Source organism: Cariama cristata, unplaced genomic scaffold (assembly GCF_000690535.1).
Source record: "Cariama cristata isolate BGI_N322 unplaced genomic scaffold, ASM69053v1 scaffold19509, whole genome shotgun sequence".
In the NCBI taxonomy this organism is placed as follows: domain Eukaryota; kingdom Metazoa; phylum Chordata; class Aves; order Cariamiformes; family Cariamidae; genus Cariama; species Cariama cristata.
Genome location: NW_009634296.1, coordinates 6,900 through 17,110, shown reverse-complemented (window position 1 = coordinate 17,110; position 10,211 = coordinate 6,900). Strand labels below are relative to the sequence as shown.

The following is a 10,211-nucleotide window of genomic DNA, read 5'->3' as shown; positions in this document are numbered from 1 at the left end:
CTTTCCCTAAACTTTTCTCCAATGAGTGTAGCCACTTTTAAACACAGTTCTCAAACTGTCAATAAGAAAATTGCCATCAAACACACTCAAATTGGATTCTCCCAGCTTTAAATGGAAGTTTATACATAATTTAAAGTATATTCTTCTGCAAAATGTTTAACTGAAGCTATATATATATATATATTTAACTTCTGAAGCATTAAGGGTAGGACAACATATAGCCTGCTTGGTAAGTTAAACAAAAGTTCTGAACTATTCAAGACAATAAAAAAGGCTTAGTAAAATACCACCATGAATCATTATTTGAAAACAAGCCAACAGCTAATTTGGAGCAGACTAATATTATTTCAAGATCCTTCACAAGTCTAAAACCGCTAGTCTTTTTTCTTTTCTTGGTAATTACAGTGAAATTAATAGATATGTTCTGGGATTTAAACGATGGCTAGAGTAGTTTTCAGCATTTTTACTGGCAAAAAGTTCCTTCCTTAGAAATATTTTATTTCAAAGCTGTTTTTATTACACTTCCCAGTTGAATGGAGCAACAAGGTCATGGTCACATCTTGTATTTCTCTGACAGACAGGAAATTAACATGACCCAAGAAATCACAACATACACACACGAAAAACTCCATCCCATGATACCAAAGAGAATGAGACAGATGTACAATAGCACCTATTTTCATCAAGGTATTTCTCCACAAAGGCTGAAATCCATGCTCTTATAGGCATTAATGATTGACATTAAGCATATGTAAGTTTGACTCTGGAGTAGGGAGACTTCAGACTGTCATATGTCACGCTTCAACTGGTACACGCTTCAGTCTTCTTTCTCGTGCAGATGTAAGAATTTGTGAATGTCACCAAGGGGTTCATTTTTGCTCTCAGAAAACCACCGTTTGTTAATCAGAGAGCTTTTCTGAAGACAGACTACAAGCCCTTACAATTTCTCCAAATTATTAGACTGACTACGGGGACAAACGCTAGTTTTTAATCTTTCTACATATTTAATCTCTTGCAGCAAATGAAAACACTGTTACTTAAGCAATTTTGTTTCCAATTCAGCGAAGTATTTCACTTCATTTTGGTGTTGAGCTGCTCTTCCAATGTCTGTGAATTTAAGTCACTTAGAATGTCATAATTTTAAGTGATATAAACCAAGTGTATATTCAACACAGTTAAAAGATTTAAAAGGGTTTAGTAAGCAGTTACACAAAGATGGCTCTTTAGCTTATGCTGACACAGATGAAAAACCATACATACATAATGCAACATCACCTTCTGTACCTCCTGTGATTGAATTTATTTTGTTTGCTCAATAAGAAGTAAAAAAGGGAATATTTACAGAACACTTGAAGGTTTTCTGTATTGTAGCCAAGACCCCAAAAAAGCACTGCAAGATTAAACAAACAGACTACAAAACAGATTTAGTATCATCAAAATTGCTCAAATAGTTAGCAAAAGTTCATCCAGCTGACTGAATGAACTAAACATCCTACAAACTGAAAATGTAACAAGAATTTTGTGGAAAGGTATCCCATTAACATCACAGAAAATACTGGAAAGAACATAGAAGACACTGGGAGAAATAGTGCTTGTAAGCTTTTCTAGTCCAGTATATTAATCTATTTATGATCTTACTAAAAAAACCCCAAATTTCCAAATAGAGGGGCCAGGCTTTCTGAAATACGAACAGGATTTCTACCTCTAACTTCCTTTACCTGTACTGACCTGTTAGTGGTACCATCTCATTTCTGGTTTGCATTGATAGTCAAGGTTTTAAGAGATTTCTTTATTCAGCAGATAACCTGGGCAGAAACCTCATAGCAATCTTAGTGTAGCAAACTCAACGCCAAATTGCACAGGCGCCCTCTCTATTTCCTTCTTGCATTGTGTTTGGGTTTTTTTGTTTTGTTTTACTGTTCAAGCACCACTGACTACTTAAAAGTGTGCACATCAATTAGTACTTACTAGGAGATGATCAATTACTACTTACTAGGAGATGAAGACAACACTGAAATATCATCAGAGAGGAAGGACAAATGATTTTGGAAGGAGCTACAGAGACAATCATAGCAACTTACAGAGCTTTCCAAAGTCAATGCTTCTCATTCTGCACTTTCCCTCCCATCACAAGAAAGGCTGAAAACTTTTAAGAAGTAGGAAGATCCAAACCTTCCAAATCCCATCTCTTTAAAAGTGCTGAAAATCAGGTCACTGGCCACATTTATTTTAGACTTTTGCTCTTTGTTGTCTAGTGTTGTCTTGTTCCACGTTTGAACCTTATCGCAACCTGCTACTAAATTACAAGTGCTTGAGAACAACCATATGCGGTCAAAACATTCCAACAAACTGCCATCTTTTTGGCTGTTTTGCCATGTGCTTTTTTTTTTCTAAATACATGTACGTAAATGCTCAGTTTTAAAAGTCATCTCAAAAAACCACATTGATTAGTCCTTTTCAAGAATGAACACAGCTGATGCTGGTTTTCCAGTCAATTTAGTACAAAAGGATCCATGTTTTTCACCATTTCCCTCACATCATCAGCGTTACGTCTTCTGAAGACTGCAGTTCAAAGGCCCTGCAGATTGCTAGTTAAGTACTAGCTCTTCTGTTGTTCAAGGAAAGGTGAGGGATACAGGGCATGGGAAATTCATCTTCAAGCAGACACAGAAGCAGGAGTTTGTAAGTGGCAGAGACTAAAGGTCAAAATATGGCCAGGCTGGTACTCAGCTGCACTCAGAGCAGAGCAGGAACCTTCCAAGTCCCTTTTTCCTATTGCAAAAATGCTTGCTTCAAAGCAATTTGAAGTCTAGACAAATACTAATGCTTAATTAGTGCAATTAAAAGCCTGCAAAAATCCCTTGGACTGCCTAATGAATGATGGGGTTTTTTTAAGTGCACTTAATATTTTTCTAGGCACGCTATCTTTAATTTGGTCAGCCACTGAATTAGAAACGGCATTTTTAATTTGTATTCCGGTCTCTGCGCGTCAGCCCTCTGCTTTCAACTCTGTGCTAGACTAATAGAAAGTGCAGCATATTTGCATAGCCAAAAATGCACAGTAATTATGTTGGGAAGAGTAAATGAATTAAGAAACTCAGAATAAACCTCTTAAGGTATCACACTCGGGGATAATGCAAGACTAAAAGCAAAAATGAGTAAAATGAGTAAAAACGAGAAAGCACAGCTCAAATTACTGACTGCCATGAAAAATTATTTCTGAGAGAAAAAAACCCAGTTCATTTGTTCGGTCACAGGGAGAGCTCTTCTTCCAGACATGCACAATAGAGAATCCCACATCTGGACTCACATTCAGAAGGATGCACGAGACTGCCACACATTCCCTCTCCTTTTCTCAGCTACATCAAAATCCCACTGAGCTGTTAATGCTGCGACACGAATGGGAACATCTAATTTGTGGTTCCCATGTGCCTCCAGCCTCTTCATTCTGGGAAGTCATTGGATAAAGAATTCCTATTTTAGCATGGAATAAATAGCTTAGAGCCAGAATTCATATTGTTTCCATACAAATTACCAATATGCAAGAACTCCTGATCTACAGCATGAATCAAGACATTTGCAATATCCTGAACACTGAATGAAGTGATGGTAACAGCTTTTGCCTTTTAGTTGCTAAAGGTTGAAAAAAAGCTCAGAAACAACCTTCCAAAACCTGACCTAAAGGATTTGGGGTTTTTTAAAGATAGCTATTTTTAGTCTTCCTATAGGAAGGGAGTAAGCCTCTCATTAATTTATAACACAGCATATGCATATGTATTTTGTACAAAAGACATTAGTATACATTTAATATAAAAAGCGAAAACAAAAGCATCTTTTAATGCATCAAATGCAGCAGAAGCTAACAACTTTCAAAATGGAAAATATTTAGATAGGTGGAAAATACTCTGTTTAAAAAACTCCATGTAAGAGTTCCTGTGAACAGTTAATGTTGCCGAAAGGAGAATATTTGAAAATACTGTATACGCATATATACGTATGTATACGTATACAGCTCTGCAAGCCACACAGAATGTACTAGATAACAATTATCCTTTTCCTGGAATCAAGCAGGGAGCTCTTTCATAACCAAGTCTTGTTATTAAGACTGGTATTTGGCAAACATTCCCCTGCTTTTTGAAAAAACAAGAGCTTTTTATTTCTTTCTGGTTCTAATCTTTACGCCAAGTAACTAGAAGGAAAATATAAAATGGGTTAAGAGGCAGCTATAACGTTCTGTCCTCACTTCACAGCTTTTTCATTTTTATAGATCTCCTTTTTAAAGTATTAATTAAAGTGTAAGTATTCAAGTATATCTGCAATACTGTTTCAACAGTGTGTGGCACAGAACTCTGAGATACAGCAGAACTCAGAATCCCAGAACCGTCACATAAATCTGCAATGCCAAAACAGTTCAAAAGAAGGCTTAAATCTAATGGAAAGGAACATGTACAATAAGTCTGGAGATATTAATGCTTTACCAGTTTCCTGACTCTGAAGTACTACGGTTTTTGCCTTGCTTAGAATATAAATTGATCTAACAAGCGAAAATTTTAAATCCAGCAATTCAAACTAAGCTTTGGGAGCTAAAACCTCCAACTCAGGCTTGAGGGATGGATGAGGAGGAATTTATATGTATCCCAGTCTTACGTTTTAGCCAAACTAATGATTCTGCAAGGCTTTAAACTGATTTTATTTTTGTGTTCTAGCTTGAGATGACTGCATGATTCTGAGGAGATTATCCCACATGTCCTTTTATCTTGTCTTTTTTACCAGAGATAATTCAGATGCTTTTCAGAACAGTTCTCTCTACTTACCTGCTTTAGCCAAAAGCATTAACTGTATAGTCTTGAAATGTAAATAATGGTAGGTGATACAGAGCAGGTCTACTCCAAGCAAAGAGTACTCGTATGAATTTATTGGTTCAATATTGCAGAAGTGCAAGCACTACAAACACTGGCAGTTTGGAGCGGTTTCCTTATTAGCAGTACCATTGGTTCTTTTGAAGCTCCCTGACCTCTTCTCCTCTACCTTTTGTGTCTGAGTCCATAGACCTAAGTTTTCCAAATTGTATCACCAAAAAGAGATTCCAAAAGAGTTGGCATCAAGATTAGCAAGGATACAGGTAGCTTTTAAGTGGTGTTTTCCCATTAAAAAGTTCACATACAAGTCTGAAAGAAGCCATTCAATTTGGTACCAGACAACAGCCACACACAGCACTGTCACCCCATGCTTTGCACAACCCTGAGATGATTTACTGAATGATCTCTGCACATTCTTCCTCTTCTGCTCCTATTTACATGCATACATTCCTACATAAATAACAGATTTCGAAAAATACCAGGAATGATTTTAAGAGTTTTCTGCTTTTACATTTCCTTATTGTAGCATTTAGTTTTGCTAGAATATGCAACCCTTCATTATTTACTTTATCCTCCTTTCATCCCACTAAACATGCTGCTGGGCTGCACAGTTTTACTCTTCCCTAGTGACTCCTAACTCAGTGCTTCCAGTTGTCAAGCATCTGTTTTCATGCTGCTTCTACTTCTTCAGATTAACAGCCTTACTTGGTGGTTCTTCCTCATTTCTACTGTCTACTTGGTGAAGGTTGCTGATGACCACAGAAGCAGATGGCAGAAAAGTAGGGGCAGTAACTACCAACCTTCCAGTGCCTCTAAGCCCCACAGGTTTCTTGAGATACATAAGTGCCTTCAGACAAAAAGGGTTCCCTTGAACATGAGTCCTCCAAAGGGGCAGGGTGGGGGGAAAAAAAAAAAAAAAAAATAAAATCTTCCAATAGTACCTGAAAAGAAGAACTAATCATACCATGCTCCAAAACAGCTAAGTTTAGAAACCATTTGTCAGAAAGCAAATCAAGACAATTGCATTCTGATACGGAAAGACAGCTGGAATCTCCCAGGGAGTGTTTGCGATCAAGATACTATGCCCACTGAAAAAAAAGAGGTATGAACATGTTTGAATGAACTACATCTTAAGTATGTGCACAAAATATCACAAAAAGACATTGCTCAAGATCTTCCAGCCTCAGAAACATATCTAAAAATCATCAGAATCGTTACGACCAACAGTTGACCTATTTTACCTACTTTTACAATGGAATTTTTTGCCACAATCACGCTGTAAACCACCAAACACTAAAAATACCTTCTTTTATGCTACAAGCCTTGCTCACCATTCTAAAAAAATTACCAGTTGCCCAAACATTCAAGTTATGGTGTATAGATGACATTTCCATGTAATTTAGTTTAAACTTAAGCTGAACACACTACAAAATTCCAGATCCAGGCAGCTTTAAGAGAACAGGACAAGTGTGGCATTATTTCAATCTGTCTTCTTTATACACTCCAATCTGCAATGATATACCAGAGCCACATTCCTTTAATATTAGGTCACTGACGAACGTTAAGCCTTGGGCTTCAAAACCTGACAAAACCTGTCTGCTGAAACAATTGGTTACCTGCCCAGAGCTGTAAGCACTGGTGATACAGTTTGCAAAAAGCGTTTGCACCCCTCTATCTAATCACATCTTTCTCCCCTCCTCTTAAACTTTAAATTATAACAATATCTGAATGCGTTTTTTAAAAATACAAAGAATGGAAATGAAAGCTAGTTTGACTACACATTGAATTTAATTAATGTATCGTATGAGAACCTGCATTTTAAATAACCCTGTTAAAACATGCACATGTTATAAAGCTGGACAATTTCCAATTAGCCTTGTAAGAAAAATATCTGGAGAAGCAGCTGTTGTGCAGATTATAGGCTTTAAATGTAGTAAAATTAGTGTGTGGAAGAAAGATCATGTAAAAATATCACACACCTAAGCATTACTCTTCTGTGTACAAAAAGTTATCTGAGCATGTAAAAAATGAATACGCACTTACCACCTATCCTCTTTAGCACTGCAAAGTAACTACCAATGAGACACTTTGCTTCCTCCTGAGCATACATCCATCCACCTGCAAGGCTGCCTCCAGTTGCTCCCTGTTTTTACCATCTGCCAACATGTCTTCACTGACAATGGCCTCTCGGTATGATAAACTAGATCCACAATGCAATGGGAGACTATTACATTTAGACATACCTTGTAGACTATTCAGAGAGAAAAGAAGTCTTTGCTTCCATGCTAACACCACAAGTGATACAGTCAGATGTATGCACTGTCCATTAATGCAGCCACAGCCAGTTTAAGGAGTTAAAACGCATACAAGAAGTCCAGCTTCCCCAACATGGTATGGGACCCGAGTCCTATTTACCACGTTTAGTGCTAAAAACAGGTAACAGCAACCAGAAGCTAGGTGGCTTCTAGAAGATGGACTCATTTGACCTGCTGACCCATGAGGCATATTGCAAGTATCTTCTCCCTGAGAAAATTTAGTTGCCTTAGCTAGCAGCAAATCCAGAGATGAAACAGTAACCACTCGATAGGGGTATGTAGAGTATGCTAACACATACAGTTGAGTAAATAAATGCAGGTGCTTTAAAGGTCAGATTGTATCCTTATTTTGACTGCTAACAGCAAGACAAACATTTATCATAATTATTTGTAATTTATACACATTTATGTACAAATGTATACTGTGCTGAGGAAGTGCCAGATGAAAAAAGCATCTTGGCTCAAGGTCCCAATCACAGCAGTTCAAACAAAGTCTTTGTGAAGTGCTACGGAAAATGTTATTTTGCCATATCTGGAAGAACTTTTCACTGTTCTTTTTTCTAGACTAAGAACAGAAACCCAGATTATGGATCACATTTGTTCCCTTCCTCAAGACTATGGAATACCGATGAAGTTTAACAGTCCTGCTGCACAGGGAGAAAGACAGTGAAATTAGTGCACCTATTCTGACAGTGTGAAAAGTATGACTGACTGATTCGGTAACGGCTCAACCTCCCGCATACCTTTGCATAAAAAATAACATAAAAGTTTTCATATTTACTTAACATTTAAACAAGTATGGGGTGGAAAAAACATGTCTGATTGTAAGCAGTTCCAACAACTAAAATTTTTTCTGTTTCTAAGAGGAATAACTGGCAGGGGAAAACTGATTTGCACTCTGTATTGCTATCCTTATTTTCATCTGCTTTCACCTTAACGAAAACAACCTTTATTCACTTCGACTTTTTCCACATTACATATTTGTCTCAGTCTGATATACTCAGAAGTTTAGAATTAGTTCATACATTTCATCAAGACAAAGTCATTATAACTGGCTGAGAAATACTTGTAGCTCCAAGTTTTCAAGCAAGGATGCAGATACTGGACGACATGGAGAAGAGCAGTTTTTATTACCGCAGTGAAAATTCATCCAGTTTGGCCCAATTACAACTCAGAAAAAAATAACCTTGCATAAAAGCTTAGAAGTGCTTAGAAAAGCTGCAACAGGAAATTTGATTTTTAGAAATTGCCTCTCGGACTGACTGATTTTGCCAAGGAGCAGTAGGCTGCAGAAGATTTTCTTTGTGATTGTTGCTCCTTGTAGCTGGTACTACTGTCACTGGAACTCCAAAGCTAACACATATAAAGAGACAAGTTCACATGAAGTGGAGGATAGAAAGGATTTAAACCTGGAACAATCCAAAATTTCTCAATTCGAGCATAACTTTGAAGTTTAGCACATACATACACTGAAAAGACATGGAGGCCACTCACTGAATCAGCTGACCTGACAAAGAAAAACCACCCAGTACACTTATGAATAGAATTGTTGAAAGTATTTTTCAATGCTTCTTTTTGAGGAAATATGGTGTTTGATTAGACTGTGCAGACATACCAGTTCTTTCAGTGTTTTCTTAGCTATCTCTGTATTAGTTTATTTCACACAATATAGATGTACACTGTGTCTTGTAGAAGAGTTAGCAACCTTCCAAACAATCCCCAAGAAGAAGAAAAAACAGCCTTTTTTTCCCCAAGAAAGAACTAATTCACTTCAGGAATACTCATGTAGCCCAGCAAAACTAGTTTCCTAACTTGGTTTCTTCTGAAAAAAAAATAAGTTGGTAATGCATCAAAGGTTAACTTGTAAAAACACTGGGGAAGAAATTTGGTTCGTCTTCCTTTTAGATCTTCTGCTTTTGTAAGAAAATGAAATAGTTATGGGAAAAGGTTACCCATACTGAGAACTAACAAATAATGCAATCTACTTACCTTATCCTGGCTATATGTTGCTGCACAGGCTGATGCTGAAAATGGTCAGGCCACTGATGGTGAAGGCAGAAGGATGGGGAGGGCTGAAGACAGCAGGCAGGCTGATATATGGGGGTGTGTTTTTGGCAAATAGATGCTGAATACTCGGCATGTGGCTGCATGCAGCATGAAGTCATAGGAGATGGTGCTGAGCTGCCCACCACTGAATGACATTCTTGCTTGTTATTATGGCTACTTAAAGAATGATGGTATGGACAAGGGTGGCAGCATTGCGACAACATCTGCTGAGTTCTTTGGTTGTCTAAAGGCAGAAAGGATGGTTTGATTGTACCATTAAGTTGCAGGCAGCCATTTGGACTTGCTTTTGCTCTTGGTGTTTCCTTGGATGCGAGCTGTTGGACCGTGACATCACCGTCATTAGCTGCAACGATACCTGGGCCTGTAGCATTTGACAAGATGCTGCCGTTGCTCAGAACCACAGAGTCACTGACATTGCTCATAGCCATGCTCCAAGTTCTTGATGGATATGCAATGTTCCTGAAGAAACAAATAAAGCAAAGTTTACACAGCTGCAGTATTTTCAGATGCTCAGAAATAACTTTAGACTAAAGTGAGTACAGCTCCTCTCTCATCTTCACCTTTCACAACACAGAGAAATAGAAAGGAGTCACACACATACACACACTCCCGGGAATGTTTTGAAGGACTTCTGTTTGTTCAACAAAAAGTTAAAAGAGTGAAGTTAAGTAAATGCTCAGTGATTAAACCAAAACATAAGTCAAATGAATAGACATTTGACAGTCTCTGGGTCACAGTTAACAAGTAATGGTTGAGATGCACAGTAAGAAGATGATTTTGCACAAGACTAAGCAATAGCCACTATTTATGAAAACAGATTTTGGTATAAACTGTGTAACCATCCACACCTTGCACTGCAATTTGCCTGTGTGCTTTGAAAGCCAGCAGGAGACAGGACCACACAGTAGAGATTGTTTAATAATCATTAATGTGCTGGTTTTAGTAACCTCCTTTCCCATCTCCAATTTCT

At 37.6% G+C, this 10,211-nt stretch overlaps 1 protein-coding gene across 1 annotated transcript in view; it reads right to left on the bottom strand.

Moving 5' to 3' along the window:
- DISP1 (dispatched homolog 1 (Drosophila)) overlaps positions 1–9,669 on the bottom strand; it is a 33,721-nt gene extending 24,052 nt beyond the window's left edge. Inside the window, exon 1 of the mRNA XM_009707105.1 lies at positions 9,164–9,669. Within this exon, the coding sequence (XP_009705407.1) occupies positions 9,164–9,669 (506 nt within the window). The remainder of the gene's footprint in view (positions 1–9,163) is intronic.
- Between the last annotated feature and the right edge of the window lie 542 nt (positions 9,670–10,211).